This window comes from Lissotriton helveticus, chromosome 5_1 (assembly GCF_964261635.1).
Source record: "Lissotriton helveticus chromosome 5_1, aLisHel1.1, whole genome shotgun sequence".
Classification (NCBI taxonomy): domain Eukaryota; kingdom Metazoa; phylum Chordata; class Amphibia; order Caudata; family Salamandridae; genus Lissotriton; species Lissotriton helveticus.
Window position 1 is genome coordinate 1,056,982,738 of NC_136065.1, and position 23,511 is coordinate 1,057,006,248.

Genomic DNA, 23,511 nt, shown 5'->3' on the forward strand with positions numbered 1-23,511 from the left:
ATTTATAATATAATGCTATTGCTATTATTTTAGTAGTCCTGCCACTTTTTACAGTTACGAGATATCCATTCAGATTTCATCATGGCGTACTTGTAGTAGATGAACTAATTATCTTACATAGCTCTCCGTACATACTGAATCGCTGCTATCCACCCTAAATGTAATCCGATTACGGAGGCAGAAGCTGAATTGCCCAAGGTGGCACAGTGGGGTCAAGTGGGGAAGCTTGGAGCATTTTCTTGGTTCCTAGTTCCAAAAACTGCCAGCTAGCCACTGAAGCACCTCTCCCTCCTGCACCTTTCTGTTTTCCATCTAATCTAATGTTCACTGTGTTTTGGTGCAAATCAACTTTTTGCTTAAAACACGAACACCTTTTTTGTTCCAGGAGTGTGACAATTTGTGGTGGGATGCGTTTACTACAGAGTTTTTTGAGGATGATGCTATGCTGACCATTACGTTTTGTCTGGAAGATGGACCAAAGAGATACAGTAAGTGCACGCAATAAACTTTTGCCCTGGGAGGGAACATGTTGTATGTTCTGCATGTTTCTTTTGATTCTGTTTTCTTTTAAAGTGGTTTACTGAATAGAATTTCATAAGGGCCGCTTATAAAATCCTTCACTGTTTGCAATTTTTCTCCCACCACAGCAATTGGGCGGACGCTTATTCCCCGCTACTTCCGCAGTATCTTTGAAGGAGGAGCCACAGAGCTGTACTACGTCTTGAAGCATCCGAAGGAGTCATTCCACAATAACTTTGTCTCACTAGACTGTGATCAGTGCACCATGGTCACACAGCACGGCAAACCCATGTTCACCCAGGTAGGCAAAACAGAGAGTAGAATACATGATTGAAATTTACACAAGATTGCAAGAAACAGTTATTGGTGTGCACTCCATTAGAGTGCAATGTATTTGTTAATTTTTGTACAGATTGTACACATGATAAAGTAAAGAAGCATGCCAGCAAGCTAGGATTAGTTCCAGTTCACCCCATCCATACTGTGTAGTGCATATGCTAGCAAGATTGGGTAGTTGATTTTTCTCCAGTGCTGGCTCTTACTAAATGGGAGTGTAAACGTTATTTGCTACATTCGATTTTCTGTCAGTGTCTCTTGTGACTGTGCCGCGGAGCTCCCTAGTTGTTGTTCTGCTGGAATTTCCTCTCAAAGCATTAGGAGTTTTTTCTCAACTCCTGCGTGTTTTTTTTTGTTTTAAATATTAAACAATTTGAGCTCCATTTAAAAGAAAAAAATGCAAAGCCTTTAGACACTTCAGATTGCTTTCATTTTTCAAACAAATGTCTGTTAATATAAATGGAGTTGTTTGGTCTTATGTATTTTAATAATGGGAACTCTGGAGTTGAGGGAGAGGCACATTACTTTCCTTGTGCCCAATATGTGTTTTTACATGTTTTGTATACACAGAACCTCGAGTTATGTATACACAGGTCCTCATGCGGTCATTAAATCTCAAAAGCTTGTATACCAAATGTGTTGTTTAAAAGAAACATTGGCTGTGGATACACATGCTCTGCATTCCTCTGCCGTCTAGTGTTCGACCCGGAAGTTTACAACACAAATGTTTTGGTTAGAAGACTCCTCCCTTGTTCAAGAAGCTATCATCATCATACAGGCTCAGTCTCCGATTGTTTTTTTTCTCTCATTCGCACAGATGTTTGGGACAATTCTCCGAATTCAGACTGGATTAATTTCTTTATCAAATCTGTTTCGTGTCATGCAGCGCTTCTTCCACCCAAGTGATGAAAACAACGATATTGCATCAATAAATATTTTCTATATCGACCTTTGGAGTTAGAAATAGTTCACTGCACCTTGGCCTTGACTCACTGCTTTACTTCAAAATCCATGGAGGTTTTCATTGAAAATTCACCTAGGACAGCATTGCATATCCTGACCACCCCAAGGTCTTCTACCTCTGCCTCTCCCTGGAGCACAGAGAATTGTCCAAAGATCCCCGACTTACCTTGCGTTGCAAAAATACCCTCAATCATAGGAGAGAGAGAGACAGGGCGCATTACAAGATGCAACGCAAAGAGTGATCTGCTTCCCCCAACATTTTAGGGTATTAAGAAATACCCAGAGCTGAGGTCAAAGAGGTCGGCGCTTTTTGCATTCCTCTGGGCCAGGCACAAGAATCCCTCTTAAAGGCCTTCACAAGGAGGAAGACTCTTATTTCTTGCCCAGCACAACAGCAGGAGCCACTTACAGGACCGAAGAATAGGGTCATGCCACGTGCATCTGCAGCGCACCAAGATTAGTCTCAAGGTCTTAAGCAACTAATGACAGAGGCAGAGCACAGCTCCTGCTTGAGTCCAGCATCACGTTTGGAGCCTAGCCAACAAAGATCTAAACCTTCAGGGACCACGCCTTCAGCTGGCACGCCCTAGACTCCAGAGGTCGGTTTGGCTTCGAGCAAGGCTCCTCCCAAGGCACCGATTCCCATCCTGCTTCGTCTGTTGGTCATCCAAGAACCTAAAAGTTTCACTCTGTACTGTAGCCTCACTCTGAGCTGAAGCCAGCACCATCCCAATTCAATGCGGTCGATAAACCCCACTCAGAGCTGGAATGATGCCGAAGAGCCAACACCTAAAGTCACCAAGGCTCACTTGGACACTTAGGCCAGGCCCCTCAGGGGATCAATATTTGAAAGTCTGGCTGATTTTCTGGATGAGTAGCAAAAGAAGTTCCTTATTCATCCGGACATTGGCAAGACACCTACCAGACCTTCAACCTCTCCACTGACTCCGGGACCCCTCCACACTCCAAAGAAAAGACGCCTTGCCTTCAAGGAAGAATCTTTCTCCTCCTCTTACACCAGCAACACCAAAGAGGGTCAGACATGTGGCTACTAGCCCCACATCCTTTTCACCACTACCTACCACATCTCCTACCCCACCACTTCCTTTGCCCTCGCACTCCCATCCACCTGGTTAGTTACCTGCTCATGGGCAGAAAGCAAATCCACTTTAACACATTTAAGGACCCTCTTAAGACTAGGTTGGTGATGCCCCTTATGGAAAAGAAAATTAGCCTGCCCCCACAGGATGTGGCTTATATTCACATATATACTGGACTCACTGAGTATACCCACCCCTGCTAAATAAAAATAAAACAAATCAATTCTGCAAGGTTGGCATTTGGGACAGCCACACACTGGCGAATTGCCAACTCTTTGCTTTCCTCCAGGTCTGAGAGAAAAATAGTAGCTCATAAAGCATCTTCTTGAGGCTCATTGCTAAAGGGGACAAGAGTTGGTCACAGAGGGCAACACAGTTAGCAATACCCTTGATGCAGCAGGCACAATAGCTAGAGATATAACCCCTAGTATCCTTTTTCATAGGCATGCCTTTCAGGTTTATGCCAGAGTTGCATTAGTACCCCTTTAATGTACCTTTTTATAGAGAGATTCCCTATGATCAGAAGCATGTGAAAAACAGGGCGGTGATGGGCATTGCAAAGTCAGTAGGCGCCCTGCAGTCTTCCCCTCCAAAGTCTGCTTTTCACAAGCAATGCACCAGGGTTAGTAACAAACAAGTGGCTCGAGACAGAGGCCTCCTTATCAGCAGTATCCAACAGCAATACCTTTTAAAACACTCAGCAACCTGGGGTGGCCTACAGAGGAAACTGGTGGGTGATAGGTAGGGGTGGCTCAGCGAAGGGGCTCGTCTGCCACAGAATAGTGATTACTTTTCTCCCAATCACCCCATGCTGGTCAGGGGACAAATTGAGCACTTCCAGCCTCCGTATGAAAGTGTTACATCAGATCAGTGGGTCCTCCATTGTGTAGAGAGGATACTGCATTTGTAGTTGCAGGCTAGCTTCAAAACCGACAACATTCATCCATTTTTCCAGGATTCTTGTAACTAAATCTTTCATGGAAGATTAAAAAAATGTATTTCCTCATACGATACCTTCACCTGTGTAGAAACTCACATGACTTATAGGTTTGGACCTCGAACTCGTGTGATTTTACAATCCTGGTCATGGAAGGTGGCCTTTTTAATAGCAATCACCTCACTTGGATGCATCTGTGAGCTCCAATCTCTTATAGTATAAGAAACATTCATTCGGGAAAGTAAAGATAGGGTAGTTCTTCATATTAATCCTAAATTTCTACCCAAGCTTATCTCCTCTTTTCACATTAACCTTTTCCACGCAGCCAGAGTCTGTAGCTATAAAGGCAATTTAAAGTCTGAACATTAAAGGACCACTCGTGTGTTTTATTGACTGAACTAAACAATTCAGAAAGACCAATGAAGTGTGTCTGTCCTTTGCTACCCTGATAAAAAAGGTATGCTATTTTCAAAGCTGGCATTGCTTGGTGTATAGTTTAATGTATTTAGACCATCTTTGTCTGCACATTCTACATGGAAAAAGAAAGCACATTAGCCTTTTTAATGGGATATCTCTCTTATGGATAGCTGTAAGGCTGCTACTTGGCCAGCACCACACACTTTTTCCGAGCACTGCTGTGTAGACATTTTCGCACATCAACAAGGTCTAGTAATGCAGGCGGTATCGAGAACACTTTTCCAAACATCTGCATCACTTGTGAGCTAACCACCGCTTTGAGGAGGGACGGCTTTTGAGTCTGTGAAGAGCATCTGCATCTTAAGCCACACATGCTAGGAATGGAGAATGTTGCCTTGTAACCATCTATTCGTAGTGTGTAGGCCTGAAGATTCACATGCACCCTTCCTCCACCCTCTAAAGCTAGCTATGATCCCATATGTTTCCTATATCTTCTACTTTTTCTTACTTAATTATACACAGCACACTCTGTCTTCAACACTACACTTCACTTACACTGCTCGGACACTGAGTGGAAAACAATCTGAGGCACAGACTGTTTGCTGATGTATTGTGGAAAAAGAAAGGAGTTATGGCAGGTCTTATGGCTCAAACTTCTTTGAAGGAAAATAAGTTGCAAACATCCGGGTGTAACACTAGATTACAAGAGTATGCAGAGGATGTGGACCAATGAGCATGCACTTTATTTAGTTCTCCAGAAGTCTCGTTTAGCAAGTGATAATGGCATCTTTGAGATGCATATGGGTATTGTACAAGCAGGGAATCTTACAATAGTACGACCTATCAAGAGCTCATATTGGCAACATAGTTAAAGTATGCGGGTTCATCGTCTAGCACACAGAATCCAAGCAAAATAATCCTCGGATTTTAAGTTTGGTCTGCAGTTAAGGATTCGTGCTAATTATCACTTGTCGGTCAAAACTGTTACAGGTCCATTGGTTGAAATATATTTATTAGTTACGTACAGATGGTTACGGGATTAACAGTTGGTTAGGGGGTAAGTAATACCTTGCATTTGCATCATTTGCTAAACTCCACAAATAGTCATTTTAAGTGCTAGAGAGAGACTTGTTGTCAAGCAGTATAGTGGGGTAGAGGGTGCCTCCATGACGTACGTTTGGATTCTCATTATGGAGACCTCAGCGTGGTAGCTCTGAAACAAGAACCTTAACAGAACCACTAACTTGCCCCATGATACAGGTATTTTAATGCCAGGATAAATTAGCAATTCCATCTTACTTTGAGAGTGTAAACGCACCCTCCCATGGACTCTGCAACAGTACCATTCCACTTGACAGAAAATCTTTCGCACGTCAGTTAAAGGTACGCTGATAGCTGCCTCTTATTGATCAGAGAGTGTGCCGTCTTTTCACAGAAGGCTATGGTTTATGTTAGCCTTTTATTGTCACAGAAAACCAAGCCATTCAGTAAAATGGCTCTAGAAAATGAGATGCCTACTGACCTATTCTATAGCAGGCATAGGTAGAGGGACAAACCTGTAAGTCAATTGTCCTTTCTCACGTTTGCTTCCAGAATGACCTTCTTTCAATTTTTAATTTCCTCCTGGGCCCCAGTATCCTTTCAGACTCAGCATCTATTATTTTACTGCTGCCTGCCAGACTCTGGAACCTGCTGATATTGGATATAATGTGCCCCTAAAATAGATGGGCATTCAGAGGAGGGTCAGGGGCAGTAGGTATGGAGGCAGAGCCTGTGTGTCATACTTCAATGAGATAAGCGTCTTGTAGTGCTGATTGCACTCTGACAACTTCCCTAATGAGCCTGGAAACACGTTGTTTCACCAGACATTTACCATAATCATGCCATTTGTTGACATCACTTCTGATCAAATGAATGTGAGGAGATGTGTATAGTCATACAATTTTCAGAGCTGATAAAAACTTCTCTCTTGTTGTGGTGAGTTTGGTAGGTTTGATCTTCTTATTTCTTTGCTAAAATGGTTTTAATGTTGTACATGCATATTTTCTAGGTTTAGCCTAGACCTGCTTAATTGTCAACCAGTAGGAATATGCTATGGTGAAGACTAAATTTTTATGCAGCCTTCACATGGGTGCTTTGAATTGGGTTCGCCACTTCTCTCTATCCTGAATTTGGCACACTGAATTCCATGTTGATGTCCTTTAAAAAGCAATGATGAATAAAATAAGGTTCTCGTGTTGTTCTTTTTAGATACACAGCATTTGTGATTATGCCATTGTGTCCTTATTTCCAGTTGGGTTCATAGCTGGCCCATTCCTAGAAAAGAGTTGTTCAACTGATGGTGACCCGAAAACAGGAGACCAGAAACTTATTTCCAAGTAATGCTAGCAAGAAATTGATTTTGCACCCTCCACATTTTTCTTGGCCAATGCCACCAGAAGCAGTTTTGCCAACATTAGGTTTAACTCTTAGGCTAAACAAACTTCTTAATGTGAGCAGGCATATTCTCTACTGGCCTTGTTTTATGGTCGCCAGTGCAGGGCAAGTTCCCAGTAACTCAAAAGTCCAGGACCTCTCTAGGAATGATCTTGCCTTCGCCACATCCCTTCATCAGAGTTTTGATCCAGGTATGAACTAGATGCATGATACTGGAAAAGTAGTACTGTTGAATTGTGACATTTAATAGCTCACACCCATCGTTGTCTTGGGCACACTTTCCATACAGTTTGTTCTCAAGGTAGAATATGCTTAGTTGACATCCATCTTAAAGGGTGCCATGAAATCCTTAATATCAACTGTCCTGTAGTTTTGTGCTCAAAAACATGAAACCTGTGGCTCGGAAACAGAACTTTGGAACCTACCCAGGGGAATTGTTGGTCAACCCATAACTAATATGGTGTGTAGCTTTGCATCTCTTCTGCTTGATCAGCAAAGTGTTATTGATATATATGATGGTTCCCAGAGGTCAAAGATTTGAGGAAGAGAAGCCCAGTCTGTTTGTTTCAGTCTTTTATATTTTGAGCTTGACCCTACCCATCCCTCTCTGTTGTGTTTCTCAGAAAGAGGGAGCAAATGTTCTTTTTATGTATTTTATCAAAGCATGTTCTCAAAAACATGTAGGTTTCCGAGTCTTTTGGTCTTGCCATTTTCTAGCTTCTTCTATGCCAAGGTCTTGTATACTGTTGTTATTCCATTAAAGAACATCCATACGCATACAGTTTCCATGAGTTTGAAGGTATGTTTCACTCCTTATGATCAATCTTTCTTCTTAATTCCTGTTTCACCTTTAAAGGAGGAGGATGATGGGGCTTCCCCATGATGATGCTCTTACCACCTTCTCTGAATGAAAATGGTTTGATATGGTGTGTCTGGAAACTGGATTCCCAAAAGCACTTTAATTATAGCATAAACATTTATTTTTGAATATCTAGTGCCTGTGGTAGCCAATGTCACATTAACAACAGACCTTATTGCTTGGTGGTGTTTTAGGCTGCCATTTAAAAAGAAAAGTAATATTCAGTTTTTTTCTTAACCCCAAAGGTTTGTTTTTAGTAGGAGTGTAAAGGATTCCTTTATTTAGATATTAAGACTGTCGTTTTTACATGCCTGTTCAGCTTTGTCAATTGGGGATGAGTACTTAATCAAATTTTTAAGATGCTGAATTGCAAGCCTCTAGAATGCAGTGTGTGCAAGTTGAAGAGAAGCCAGGCCAGGATGAATAGCTTCTTGTTTCTAACTAATTCCACATGTCTTTTGATCACATTATACCCAGCAATTCCCTCTCAAGTAAGGATTGTGCTAATCTAGAGGCTATGAAGGTTCATCTCGATGTGGGTTCTCAAAGCGGTGTCTTTCTTCCAAACTGTTAAATATGACATGTAAAAGCATGCAACATGGACCAATCCTAGTATAATTTTTAACGTTCGCTCTGAATTCGGCCTTCATTGTTCATCCAGCTCTTGCTTAAAGGCATCATTATAGGAACCCTTATTTCAGATGGGTTCTTGCCATATGCCAGTTAGGGGTGAGCGGAATTTGTGTAATCGCCTTATGCAAATTTCTGCAAAATGGTAAAAAAATCTCAGCGAACAACCAGAAATTCCGTAAACGCGCGGAATTGCTTTTTCACAATGCTTTTTTTCCTGTTTGCAATCACAGTTTGCGATCTCGGGGGGGGTGGGGGGGTGGAGGGGGGAGGAAATATCTTGCGAACACTCATTTTGAGAACGCGAACAAGCAAAACATTGCGCAAAGTCACGGAACGCAGAATTTTGGGCAATTTCGCGTTCTCCGCGGAACGCGTGATTACCCAAATTTTGCGAGCGGAACGGAATTTTCCGGACAGGCCTAATGCCAGTAAGATGCTAATTGTAATCTGATGGATATATGGCACTCTAATTGTCCTGCAGAAGATCTTATTTTATAGCATCTTCAGGTAAAATAATTACGGTCCATGGAACCTTCTTGCAGTTGAGTAAGAAGTTCAATTCCACTTCCATAGCTGGATCTCTGATCTTAGGAAGTCTTGCTGTGATTTGTGTTTTGGAGACTGGTCTGTATCTGAACGAACGACAATCTATAACTAGGTGATAGGTGGAATGCTTAAATTACTCTCAGCTATTGGAGATTATGGGCCGCATTTCACTTCATCGTGTTTCACCCACCATGCCACTCTAGACAGAGGCTCACCTTATGTAAATCAGTACTGACCTAGGTCATCATGGTTGCGATCAATGTCAAACTGAAATACAAGTAACCGTAGATTGGTTTGTTCAGTAGGGGTGCAGCTTGATCCCTACGGCACAGTGAGCACTGGCCCTACTTCTGTGCATACCCGTTGCACTTGAGGCATCAACTACAACAAAGTGATGGATAGAATACTTGAATTCATCTGAACCACCTTACTGATGAGCCCCAAACAGGCCAAACCTTTCTCTGGTAGCCTACGTTCTACATGCTAGCCGTGACAATTCTGGCTGGACTGCTACTGTTGAAGCATGACCAAAGATGATTTGCATGTGGTCTGTTCCTGTTTGACGTGGCATGGTGGGCAAAATAAAGATGACCTTGGATGCGGCCTCGAGATTAATTCCAGCATTCCACCCATCACGTTATTTGTATTCCTCCGTACATCTGCATGAAATCCGCTAACAACTTGAGTGTGCAAGTGAGTGCTGCACTCGTAGTCCTGTTGAGGTGCTGCTGGCCGGCTTGCTTAAAGGATTATCCATTATTTCTCATTTTATTTATCTGATTAAGGGTTATATCACTGAAAATAGCCTCCTTCAAGTCCTTCATTGCTTGTCAATTTTTCCATCTATGGTTTCTAATGAAAGTTGCCGTTATGTAAATCGCACCACTGCATCGTGTGTTACCTGTAATAGAGCTGAAATGGCAGAGGGATGGAAAAGGAATGCATGGAAATTTGTGAAAATCATTTTTCACAAATAATTTGTTTCTGTGCTCATTACCAAGTAGCTATAATTGAGTATCTAATTCTGGAAGTAAAGATATAGAATCCTAGGTACATAAATGTGCACAGCGAAATGGCTAACCGTTGGCGGTATGGCGTCTCCAGTGACCGGTTTAGGTAACTGTCATGTGATCACTCTATCAACACACAAAAGTTTAATTTCCAGTAATTGCAAGGCTATTCAAATCCCTACCACTATATGGTGGAATAATGCACAGTGTGTGAATCAAGAAAAAGTTCAAAATTATAACTGGTAAGTATGCCATTTATAAAATATACCGCATTCATAAACACTGTGGTTGTCAGATGCATAACATGTTTCATTTTAAGCAATGCTCAGCCATTTAATGGAGTTTACTATAGCAAAACCGTTTGAGCCAACACAGTTGTTCCTTTCTCTAATGCTCTTCTTTCATTGGGACTTGTGGTTTTTGCAGGTGTGCGTGGAAGGCCGCCTTTACCTGGAGTTCATGTTTGATGACATGATGAGGATAAAAACGTGGCACTTCAGTATCCGGCAGCATCGAGAGCTCATCCCACGTAGCATCCTTGCTATGCATGTGAGTGTTCTGGAGGTAGCCTATCTTCCTCCTCCTTTTCTGAGAGGCAATTTTTTGTGGCTGGGCTCTATTCCTCCTTAGTCAACTTCCTCGCCACCTCCACTGAAGGTTAAATCCGTGGAGGATTGAGAAGAGATGAAGTCTTGGGAGGGAGAAGTGCGCGTGTAATGGGTAGAAGATAGTTGTACGGTAGTCGGTGTGTTTTTACCACCCCTTCATGTACATAGATGTGCATACTATATATAGATGTGGTTGTATAGCTATGATTTGTGAAGCCGTTTTAGCTAAATTCAGAAATAATTTGAATGCATTTGAAATCATGCCCTGTACAATTGAGAAGTTTGGATTATATTCATCTAATGTGTAATACACAATAGTTTAATAAAAGGTCACTGGTAATGAAATTAGCTGAAATAATGCACGTGTTTATCATGTTGCTATAATTTTGGAACACAGGATGTATGTATACGTATATATATATGCTGCTCCTGTGAATCTAAAGGCGACCCAATAGCACGATACCTATAGCAGGTTTACAATTAAACATACATTTACTACTATTGTGCAAAGTTTAAGTTGTCTTGTATTACCACAGTACAGTATAACTGATGTGAGTGACCCAGGTTTCATGTTACAATGGCTTTCAGAGGATCCAGAGTTTTGCCCTTTTTCCGCTTGAGTAATATAAATACAAGTATATTCCGCTTGATGCACTTCAGCATGGGTTCTTTACAGGTTCTTGTTCATTACACTTGATCACTACACCATACTGGGGTTACCAATAAGGAAAAATGCATAGAACAGGTCACAGAACTGAATCTTTGAGCTCATATTGTACATTCATATTTAAGTTGTGTTCCTTGTCCATTGCAGTCCCAGGATCCCCAGATGCTGGATCAGTTGTCGAAGAACATCACAAGATGTGGACTTTCAAACTCCACACTTAACTACCTCCGGGTAAGTGGTCCACGGTGGTATACCCCTTTGACTAGAGCGTCTGTTGGGCTAGTGAGCATACACCTCAATCAGTTCTCTGGAAATCTGATTTAGCACATTATGCTGACGTCTTTTAATTACCTGTGGGTACTGTGGAAGATGCATAGTCGAGGTATTTCGCTGCAGCATTTTACACAGATTCCTAGCAAGACGACACTCCGATTAAATCTTCGTCTGCAGTATAGGAGTCATGCTAATAATCACTTGTCTGGCAAAATTGTTACAGGTACTTGCTTGAAATACACTTTCTAACTAGGTTGATTATAGTAATTGAATTAGTATTATTGAATGAAAGAAATGGTGCAAATCAGGAGGAGAGAAACTGCAGCTAATTGAAAGTAATCAACCCTAATGTTAATTAATGCAGTGTAGTGCTCAAGTTGCTTGCCCTTCTTCATGCTGAGCATGTGATGGCATCAGGTCCAACAGTTTCAAACTTACAGACTGACCCGAAGAGTATAAACGTTGAGCAGTATACACGTAAATGTCAGGATGAGAGACTTTTTATGGCTCATAATCATGGGGTTGATCGGTTTCATAGAGGTCCTAGTTTTGACAGTTATGGAATCTCTGGCAAAAAAAAAAAAAACTATCTATTTCCATCATCACTCGTTTTGGTCCAGTATGAAAGGCCTGGTCCCTTGCTTATAAAGTGGCAATTCAACTACAAGATCACAACATCTCTGCCCTAACTGACATTATTCCATCAATTAAAGTGAAAAATGTGCACAGAGAGCTGCATAACTACTCCAAGACCTTTGCTTGGTGGTATCAATTAGTTGGCTACTGTTTATGGCCCACGGAAATTCATCTTTCAGATGGGCGCATTGTTGGTGACCTAAGCAGGGCTAACCCCACTGTTTTTCTTCAAGCCTTTAATGAATGTATTTTCTTCTCCCGGATCCGGTGATAATCGGATCTTTGTTCTTACAACCCAAGGGACCACTTTCTCAATTTTCTTGTTCAATGTCTATTTGTTCTCCCATGCTCAGTTTCAGAGAACACAACATCATCTTCTACATGTATGTGTTCGCAGTTAAATGCATATCCCTGGATCTGCAAAGGTGGATTGATCTGCTTGGCTTCGATCTCCTCACTCACACAATAGAGTGTTTATTGGATACGCACAACTAAAACGTGAAAAGTAAAAGGTTAAAGCTTTGGCAGTAGAAACCAAGTCTTGCGTTATCTTGTATAAAGATCAAAAATAGGGTAAGGTGATCGTCCAAGAAAAGATAATTTGACAGGTTGGAAGATAACACAGTGTGACTTTCCTTGCACTGTTTACAGAAAAGAGGACAGGCAGGCCCGGTGGAGGCGTATATACGACACAGCAGACAAAGCAGATCATGAGCCTTACAGTTTGGTCAATAAGCAATGGTGGGCCCTTGATCAGAGGGAGGAGAGCTGGCAATAAGTTTAACAACTGTACTCTCCTGTTATTTCAATAAAAAAAAATAAAAAATAAAAGTATTAAAAAACAGCTGCACTCAACCTGAAATTTGTGCATGACAAACCTGGCAGTTTGAATGAAAGGCCTTGTCATTGTGTAGGCCTTAGTTAATTAAACTACAGCTGACTAATGTTAAATGTAGAATGGAAATTAATCTTCATATAAAATTCCCAAGTTGTATGCTTAGGTGGTTGTGCAATATCAATATACAGTACATGATGAGTTAATGTGATCTCTGTTCCTGTGAGCCTTTCTAGTATAGTTTCTCTAGTCAACACATTAACTGTTTTGACATTCTATAGCAAATATATATATATATATATATATTAATGCTCCAACACCCCCTCTCCCAGCCGAGAGAGAGGAAGAAAAGCGGCACTCGCGGGGTGAGTTTCAGAGTTTTCTTTTTATTTCTTTGTAGCGCAGACGCGTTTCGGGCAAAGCCCTTTGTCAATGTATTTGCAAAAACGCTAACAGGAAGACATTATATGCAGTGTGCAGTCACTGATGGAAACTGAAAATGGACTACCCGGCTTGAAAACACGGGCGCCATATTGAAATGTGCAATGTAACTTTGTTACCATGATCAAAGGGCAACGGATTACCTTATCTCAGTATCATTCATACAGTTATTAAGCTGTGAATCAGCATACAATCAATATTCAGTTAAAAGTTATAATGACAGAAATATATACATGAGCTAAAGCAGGTACCTTTTAGACATGCTAAAATTTACATATGAAATTCATGTTTTATCCTCTTATTTACTGTACAAAATTGCTCATATTGTCGCAGAAAATGAGTATAAATGCCCATTCGATCAAACATTTCATTATTATCTTGCCGTGGATCGGCTTAGGCGGCTCCTATTGCTAGAAACCGCTAAACGGCCAGGGGTGAGAAACCCCCGGTCAACACAGATTCCATCAGATTAGAGTGGGACAGCAGACTATCGGCTAGTGCAGTTTATTTTCCCAGATGGATAGCTAATTCCTCGCCACTATTCAGACCATTTGGAATTTTGGTCTGTAGGTCAATAATGAAACGAGACTCCAAACGTCTTAACTTTAGGAGTCTGTTCCCACCCCTTTCACTCTCTGGAACTTGGTCAACCCCAAAGTATTGTAACAAATCTCTGTTGCTGCGATGTTTAATGGCGAAGTGTTTGGCAACAGGAGAAGTCAGGTCCTTGTTGGCTATCGCCCTCATGTGTTCTAGGACTCTTAACTTCACGCTTTTTATGGTGCTCCCTATATACTTGAGGTTGCAGGGACATACTAGACAATACACCACATACGGTGTCTGACATGTGATGAAGGACCCAATATTTTTCTTCCTTGCGACCCCAGGGATATCATAGCCCAAGACCCTTTTGCTGTAAGCACAGGCCTTGCATTTGCCACAAGGATAGAATCCTTTCATTTCAGCCAAAGTGTTCGTCCTAGCAACAGGGGTCTCTAGGTGGCTGTGCACCAGTAAGTCCTTGATGGACTTCGTTTTTCTGAAAGTTACTAGTGGGTTATTGGGAATGTCTACCCCAATTATGGGGTCAGTCTTCAAGATATGCCAACTATGGCGTAAGATTCCTTTGAGTTGATTGGAATTGTTGCTATAGGATGTTATTAAACGGAATTTGCCCTCTTCTGTTTTGTTCAAATTTGTTTTATCTTTCAGTAGTTCCGCTCTATCTATCCCAGACACTCTCTTCAGAGTGTCGGTCAGGAGAGCTTGGTTGTAACCTCGTTGTTTGAACCTAAACAGGCTGTTTTTTGCTGCTTTCTGGAAGTCTTCATCACGTGAGCAGTTTCGTTTAAGACGCAAGAGCTCCCCGTAAGGAATACTTCGTTTCAGGTTCGTTGGGTGAGCGCTTTCAGCGTGTAAGACGCTGTTGCCAGCAGTAGGCTTGCGATACAGGGATGTTGTTACCTGGTTGTCAATAATAGATACACGAAGGTCAAGGTAGCTCACTGCCACTGAGCTAACCTCGCCCGTGAACCTAAGATTGACAAGGTTGTTATTTAAATGAGAGATATACTCTCTGGCACTCTGTTCCGACCCCCTCCATACCAGGAAGAGGTCGTCGATGTATCTGTGCCACTTGACCACATTAGTGGTCCAAGTAGTGTTACCCTCTGACCAGGCCACCTGCTCCTCCCACCAGCCTACGAATAAATTCGCATAGCTGGGGGCGAAGCAGGTTCCCATCGCGGTCCCAGAGATCTGTTTAAAGAGTTCTCCCTGAAAGAGAAAAATGTTATTTAACAGGCAAAATTCTGTTAACTCTAGCAACATGGTACTATGTCCTGCGTATTTAAGTGGCCTCTTTTTCATAAAATACTCCACAGCTTTCAAGCCTTGCGCGTGATCAATACACGTATAAAGGCTCGTTATGTCCATCACAATCATAACATACATGGGATCCCACACTAGATCTTGTAATTGTACAATAAATTCCTTTGTATCCCTAATGTATGAGGACAATTGGAGTACTGACTGAAACAAGAAATGGTCAATGAACACCGAAAGATTCTCTGTAAGGCTGCCCATTGATGAAACTATTGGGCGGCCAGGCGGTGTTTTGAGATCCTTATGCACTTTGGGCAGATGATAAAAGGTAGGAATTACAGGATGATTTGAACGTAAGGACATAGTACCATGTTGCTAGAGTTAACAGAATTTTGCCTGTTAAATAACATTTTTCTCTTTCAGGGAGAACTCTTTAAACAGATCTCTGGGACCGCGATGGGAACCTGCTGCTGGTGGGAGGAGCAGGTGGCCTGGTCAGAGGGTAACACTACTTGGACCACTAATGTGGTCAAGTGGCACAGATACATCGACGACCTCTTCCTGGTATGGAGGGGGTCGGAACAGAGTGCCAGAGAGTATATCTCTCATTTAAATAACAACCTTGTCAATCTTAGGTTCACGGGCGAGGTTAGCTCAGTGGCAGTGAGCTACCTTGACCTTCGTGTATCTATTATTGACAACCAGGTAACAACATCCCTGTATCGCAAGCCTACTGCTGGCAACAGCGTCTTACACGCTGAAAGCGCTCACCCAACGAACCTGAAACGAAGTATTCCTTACGGGGAGCTCTTGCGTCTTAAACGAAACTGCTCACGTGATGAAGACTTCCAGAAAGCAGCAAAAAACAGCCTGTTTAGGTTCAAACAACGAGGTTACAACCAAGCTCTCCTGACCGACACTCTGAAGAGAGTGTCTGGGATAGATAGAGCGGAACTACTGAAAGATAAAACAAATTTGAACAAAACAGAAGAGGGCAAATTCCGTTTAATAACATCCTATAGCAACAATTCCAATCAACTCAAAGGAATCTTACGCCATAGTTGGCATATCTTGAAGACTGACCCCATAATTGGGGTAGACATTCCCAATAACCCACTAGTAACTTTCAGAAAAACGAAGTCCATCAAGGACTTACTGGTGCACAGCCACCTAGAGACCCCTGTTGCTAGGACGAACACTTTGGCTGAAATGAAAGGATTCTATCCTTGTGGCAAATGCAAGGCCTGTGCTTACAGCAAAAGGGTCTTGGGCTATGATATCCCTGGGGTCGCAAGGAAGAAAAATATTGGGTCCTTCATCACATGTCAGACACCGTATGTGGTGTATTGTCTAGTATGTCCCTGCAACCTCAAGTATATAGGGAGCACCATAAAAAGCGTGAAGTTAAGAGTCCTAGAACACATGAGGGCGATAGCCAACAAGGACCTGACTTCTCCTGTTGCCAAACACTTCGCCATTAAACATCGCAGCAACAGAGATTTGTTACAATACTTTGGGGTTGACCAAGTTCCAGAGAGTGAAAGGGGTGGGAACAGACTCCTAAAGTTAAGACGTTTGGAGTCTCGTTTCATTATTGACCTACAGACCAAAATTCCAAATGGTCTGAATAGTGGCGAGGAATTAGCTATCCATCTGGGAAAATAAACTGCACTAGCCGATAGTCTGCTGTCCCACTCTAATCTGATGGAATCTGTGTTGACCGGGGGTTTCTCACCCCTGGCCGTTTAGCGGTTTCTAGCAATAGGAGCCGCCTAAGCCGATCCACGGCAAGATAATAATGAAATGTTTGATCGAATGGGCATTTATACTCATTTTCTGCGACAATATGAGCAATTTTGTACAGTAAATAAGAGGATAAAACATGAATTTCATATGTAAATTTTAGCATGTCTAAAAGGTACCTGCTTTAGCTCATGTATATATTTCTGTCATTATAACTTTTAACTGAATATTGATTGTATGCTGATTCACAGCTTAATAACTGTATGAATGATACTGAGATAAGGTAATCCGTTGCCCTTTGATCATGGTAACAAAGTTACATTGCACATTTCAATATGGCGCCCGTGTTTTCAAGCCGGGTAGTCCATTTTCAGTTTCCATCAGTGACTGCACACTGCATATAATGTCTTCCTGTTAGCGTTTTTGCAAATACATTGACAAAGGGCTTTGCCCGAAACGCGTCTGCGCTACAAAGAAATAAAAAGAAAACTCTGAAACTCACCCCGCGAGTGCCGCTTTTCTTCCTCTCTCTCGGCTGGGAGAGGGGGTGTTGGAGCATTAATATTTTCACGGTGCGCCGACCGTGCAGCGGCACCCACCGCCTGAGCCCCGTTTTTTTTTGGCGCAACTGGAGCATTCATTTACTTGACGGAGGCACCGCCCGGAGACAAGGACTACCTTTGAGGACGCATTTCCGTGAACGGAAGACCGGCATTTGAAGAACTTAAACAACTGCCGGCGCCATCGGATTTGCACAAGAGAAAACCGCGACTATAGCAGTTTGGGGTAAGTCCGCACCCACACCATATCAACTTGAATTGGACAGTGTGTTGTGGAACGCCGTGGCGTTGGTGAGGGGTGGAGTTTCAGAGGATTTTTCAGCGAACGCCTGGGACGGAGACCGGGACCGGTTCTCCCTCGTATAATCAGGCACAGATGTTTAGCAATGCAGCACGAGAGGAGGCAGCAGCAGGCATGTTCAATAAAAAAACTGGTGGGCAAACACGTACCATTACAGCTACGGGCGCAAAAAACTCAGACCCCTTGGCCCTAAAGTACATAAAGCTCGAGAGACTATTCGAGAGAGAGACACGAAAATGGTGGGAGGCCACCTCGCTTGAGAACTATATCAAGGTGGAGAGGGTCCCACGGGGTTTACGTGTATATACTATACCCGCGTATGAAAACCCAGATCCCCAACTCTTGGAGGAATGGCACGTACACACCGCGGAATTTTGTAAAGGAAGCTTGACATTACTTGTCAAATTCGCATGGAGTGACAGGGAGAAGGCCATTAATGAGATCAAATTACTTGAAGATGAATTGGAAAAATCACCTGAAAATTCAAAACATCAGGAAGTGATGGTAGAAATGAAAAAACGGTTAACCAGGTACGAAACGAAAATCAGATTGCGGAAGGAAGAAAAATTCGACAGGGATGAACGGGACTATGCGATGGGGAGAGTACTCACTTTCGCCAAGAAATTTGACGGCCCAAGGAAAGATCTATTTAAACAAAAGCAGAACTCTGCACAGCCGCCCGAGAGAGTCGAAACCTCGGAATCCGAAGTTACCGGATCGGATGAGGAAGGACTGGCTGGACCATCAAAACCAACTAAAACTCCTTTTCACGAGGAATTCGACGTAATCCGCCATGCCTGGCTCAGGGGGGGGAAAGTAAAACCCCCGGAACCAGACGCAGAAAAACAAGGAGGGGCGGTCGGAAGAGGACGCGGAAGAGGCAGAGGCAACAATCTGGTTCGCGGGAAAGCAAAGAAGGGGGGAACCCGCTAGACACCTCTGAATCCCTAACCATTGTGAACCTTAGTCCTAAACAACTGACCAAGGATGAAGAAACTGTGCTACAATTGGGCCTCTCGTTCTGTCCGCAAAAAAACCTGGAATTTACCCAAACTAGGATCGATCTCTTTAGATTCACCAGGAAACTAAAGTTGCATAAATACTACAAAACTAAACCAACAACACATGAAAGACGACAAAACAGAATTTTGGAGACTGACACCATCCAATTGGGTGATCTGGAAACTTTAGAAATCTTGGAAGAGATAAGATCGGAAACTACAGAGACTGATTCTGAAAAATTGAGTTTAACTCAAAGAAGTAGGAAGGTAGGCATAGATCAGGAAGCCCCACAGAGTCCTTTTAAACCTACCTCACACTTTCTACCACAAATGGCCCAAGATGCGATTGATATTTTTTCAGAGACTGTGATAAAGGATTTAATCAAACTACGCATGTCCAAGAAGAACACAAAAGAGAATGTCACGAATCCATTAACCGTGGGACAAAGGAAAGCCCTAAAAAGTCTCCAGGATGACACCTCTGTGATCTACAAACCTTCTGATAAAGGAGGAAATGTAGTTATAATGACTAAGGACATGTATATAGGAGAAGCGAAACGACAACTTTCGAACAAAGAACATTATGAACTCACTACTATGAAGAAATATCAGGAAAGCATCCAAGAATATGACAAGCTCATACAGAAATGGCACAATAAAGATATGTTAAGCACTGAGGAATATCTTTTCTTACGTTCAAATCATCCTGTAATTCCTACCTTTTATCATCTGCCCAAAGTGCATAAGGATCTCAAAACACCGCCTGGCCGCCCAATAGTTTCATCAATGGGCAGCCTTACAGAGAATCTTTCGGTGTTCATTGACCATTTCTTGTTTCAGTCAGTACTCCAATTGTCCTCATACATTAGGGATACAAAGGAATTTATTGTACAATTACAAGATCTAGTGTGGGATCCCATGTATGTTATGATTGTGATGGACATAACGAGCCTTTATACGTGTATTGATCACGCGCAAGGCTTGAAAGCTGTGGAGTATTTTATGAAAAAGAGGCCACTTAAATACGCAGGACATAGTACCATGTTGCTAGAGTTAACAGAATTTTGCCTGTTAAATAACATTTTTCTCTTTCAGGGAGAACTCTTTAAACAGATCTCTGGGACCGCGATGGGAACCTGCTTCGCCCCCAGCTATGCGAATTTATTCGTAGGCTGGTGGGAGGAGCAGGTGGCCTGGTCAGAGGGTAACACTACTTGGACCACTAATGTGGTCAAGTGGCACAGATACATCGACGACCTCTTCCTGGTATGGAGGGGGTCGGAACAGAGTGCCAGAGAGTATATCTCTCATTTAAATAACAACCTTGTCAATCTTAGGTTCACGGGCGAGGTTAGCTCAGTGGCAGTGAGCTACCTTGACCTTCGTGTATCTATTATTGACAACCAGGTAACAACATCCCTGTATCGCAAGCCTACTGCTGGCAACAGCGTCTTACACGCTGAAAGCGCTCACCCAACGAACCTGAAACGAAGTATTCCTTACGGGGAGCTCTTGCGTCTTAAACGAAACTGCTCACGTGATGAAGACTTCCAGAAAGCAGCAAAAAACAGCCTGTTTAGGTTCAAACAACGAGGTTACAACCAAGCTCTCCTGACCGACACTCTGAAGAGAGTGTCTGGGATAGATAGAGCGGAACTACTGAAAGATAAAACAAATTTGAACAAAACAGAAGAGGGCAAATTCCGTTTAATAACATCCTATAGCAACAATTCCAATCAACTCAAAGGAATCTTACGCCATAGTTGGCATATCTTGAAGACTGACCCCATAATTGGGGTAGACATTCCCAATAACCCACTAGTAACTTTCAGAAAAACGAAGTCCATCAAGGACTTACTGGTGCACAGCCACCTAGAGACCCCTGTTGCTAGGACGAACACTTTGGCTGAAATGAAAGGATTCTATCCTTGTGGCAAATGCAAGGCCTGTGCTTACAGCAAAAGGGTCTTGGGCTATGATATCCCTGGGGTCGCAAGGAAGAAAAATATTGGGTCCTTCATCACATGTCAGACACCGTATGTGGTGTATTGTCTAGTATGTCCCTGCAACCTCAAGTATATAGGGAGCACCATAAAAAGCGTGAAGTTAAGAGTCCTAGAACACATGAGGGCGATAGCCAACAAGGACCTGACTTCTCCTGTTGCCAAACACTTCGCCATTAAACATCGCAGCAACAGAGATTTGTTACAATACTTTGGGGTTGACCAAGTTCCAGAGAGTGAAAGGGGTGGGAACAGACTCCTAAAGTTAAGACGTTTGGAGTCTCGTTTCATTATTGACCTACAGACCAAAATTCCAAATGGTCTGAATAGTGGCGAGGAATTAGCTATCCATCTGGGAAAATAAACTGCACTAGCCGATAGTCTGCTGTCCCACTCTAATCTGATGGAATCTGTGTTGACCGGGGGTTTCTCACCCCTGGCCGTTTAGCGGTTTCTAGCAATAGGAGCCGCCTAAGCCGATCCACGGCAAGATAATAATGAAATGTTTGATCGAATGGGCATTTATACTCATTTTCTGCGACAATATGAGCAATTTTGTACAGTAAATAAGAGGATAAAACATGAATTTCATATGTAAATTTTAGCATGTCTAAAAGGTACCTGCTTTAGCTCATGTATATATTTCTGTCATTATAACTTTTAACTGAATATTGATTGTATGCTGATTCACAGCTTAATAACTGTATGAATGATACTGAGATAAGGTAATCCGTTGCCCTTTGATCATGGTAACAAAGTTACATTGCACATTTCAATATGGCGCCCGTGTTTTCAAGCCGGGTAGTCCATTTTCAGTTTCCATCAGTGACTGCACACTGCATATAATGTCTTCCTGTTAGCGTTTTTGCAAATACATTGACAAAGGGCTTTGCCCGAAACGCGTCTGCGCTACAAAGAAATAAAAAGAAAACTCTGAAACTCACCCCGCGAGTGCCGCTTTTCTTCCTCTCTCTCGGCTGGGAGAGGGGGTGTTGGAGCATTAATATTTTCACGGTGCGCCGACCGTGCAGCGGCACCCACCGCCTGAGCCCCGTTTTTTTTTGGCGCAACTGGAGCATTCATATATATATATATATATATATATATATATATATATATATATATTTATAGTCTGCAAGTATATGTTGAAGCACATATGCAAAATTCATTACACCTTTCCAGTGCATCATTGGCATTTAGTGGTCATTGCATTCCAGTTGCCTACATGGATGTGAGTGCTCCTGTTTGAATGGTTGCGCTGGGGAGGGAGATGGACTGACTTTACATCACTTGGGGCGTCAATCTTTTTATTCATTCCTACTCTTTCCAACTCTCTCTTGTTTGTTTTTCAGCTCTGTGTAATCCTAGAACCCATGCAAGAGCTCATGTCCCGGCATAAGACCTACAGTTTAAGCCCACGTGACTGCCTGAAGACATGCTTATTCCAGAAATGGCAGCGGATGGTGGCACCACCAGGTGGGTACATGTCCAGCCTTAAGAAGCATTTATTCTTTTTTTTTTTTTTTTTTTTTTTTTTTTTTTTTTTTACCAGTTAAAATCTTTGTGTTAGTGGCTGTAAGGATGTTGTGAGGAATGTACGCATCATTGTGGTGGGATGAGCAACGGAACATAAATCTAATATATTTGTAATTATTACAAAAGACATCTTCTAAAATCCCTCTTTTTCTGTGGTCGGGGACAAGATGCACAGGAAGTGGCCTTCTGCATATTGTCATGCCTGCAGATCCCAATAACTCTGACTTTTGCTCTTTCATTCAGCTGTCCAGTCACCTTTATGAATTCCAGGTCTGGCGCCCTGTAGTGGCCCCTGTATACTTCCTTTCAGTTTGCTGGACATCTCTTACCTTCTCTCTACTCAATCCACGACCACTACACAGTATATGTGGGAATGCCTTTGTGAACATTTGCGCATTTTAATAGGCGGTTATGCCCCTCCTCCCTTTTGTAACATCGATTTCATGGATGGTGCAGGATACCCCACTCCAAAATGGCTGCCGTGCCCCACCCCCTGCTTGCAAACCGTGCTAGTGAGTTTTAGTTTTTCCATTACTCATGGGACGGAATTGTGAAACAATGGCATAAAAATATGTTCTTTTTTTTTTTCCAACTATTAATTGTTGTACATCAACATTTCCAAAGCGTTACTTCTAGAAATCTACACTTTAAAATGTGTCCAGCGCTTCTCCTGTTGAAGGGTCAGAAGATTGTAGCAAGCGTGTTGGGATCAGAACATCATGCTTTGCAGGCTTATCACATTCTGATATTAAAACATGACCAGCTATTGTAGCCCCTAACTGTTGTACAGATTTACCCTGACTTTATCAATGTAATTCCATTGATTCTGCCTCGACCATAATCCAATTAGTTAATTTGGTTTTGTCTCCACCACTTCAGCTGGGATTAGGTTCGAGACTTTCACTGCAATTTTCATGACATTATTTGCTGGAGTTGCACTTGGGTGTTCTTTTTACCTTTAATGGATATGTTGACTTTTGGATGCTTTATCTGTTTATATGTGTTATCCCCACATCTAATCACCACTTTGTTATCAACAGTTGTTGCTCGTCTTTACTAAGAAATCAAAGCCAGTGTGCCATTTGAGAGTAGTCGTCTTTTGTACATGGTTACAGGGCTGTTGCTTGGTGTGTTTTTTCGAGTGTTAGCGATTTTCAGGCTTTCAGTCTCACCAACCAATATAATGAATTCTGCGACTTAGCTTCAAAGGTTTGTGTTGATGCTTTTGCGCATGTTGGGTGCTTCTGATTGCGCCCGGTAAGGTGGGCACCCCTGGAAACTGAAGTCCTCCTTTTATCCACAGATCAAGCACCACATGGGGATCGGC

The 23,511-nt window shown here is 42.3% G+C and overlaps 1 protein-coding gene across 9 annotated transcripts in view; it reads left to right on the forward strand.

Annotated features, from left to right (window-relative positions):
- Positions 1-23,511, forward strand: part of LDB1 (LIM domain binding 1) — a 402,291-nt gene that overhangs the window by 370,661 nt on the left and 8,119 nt on the right. For 5 of the 9 annotated variants that reach the window (XM_078643610.1, XM_078643602.1, XM_078643605.1 and 2 more), the window contains 5 exons: positions 386-488; positions 648-820; positions 10,183-10,320; positions 11,179-11,262; positions 22,001-22,124. In XM_078643610.1, coding sequence (XP_078499736.1) covers positions 386-488; positions 648-820; positions 10,183-10,320; positions 11,179-11,262; positions 22,001-22,124 — 622 coding nt within the window. The remainder of the gene's footprint in view (positions 1-385; positions 489-647; positions 821-10,182; positions 10,321-11,178; positions 11,263-22,000; positions 22,125-23,511) is intronic. The other 4 variants (XM_078643604.1, XM_078643603.1, XM_078643607.1 and 1 more) reach the window with 1 other exon arrangement.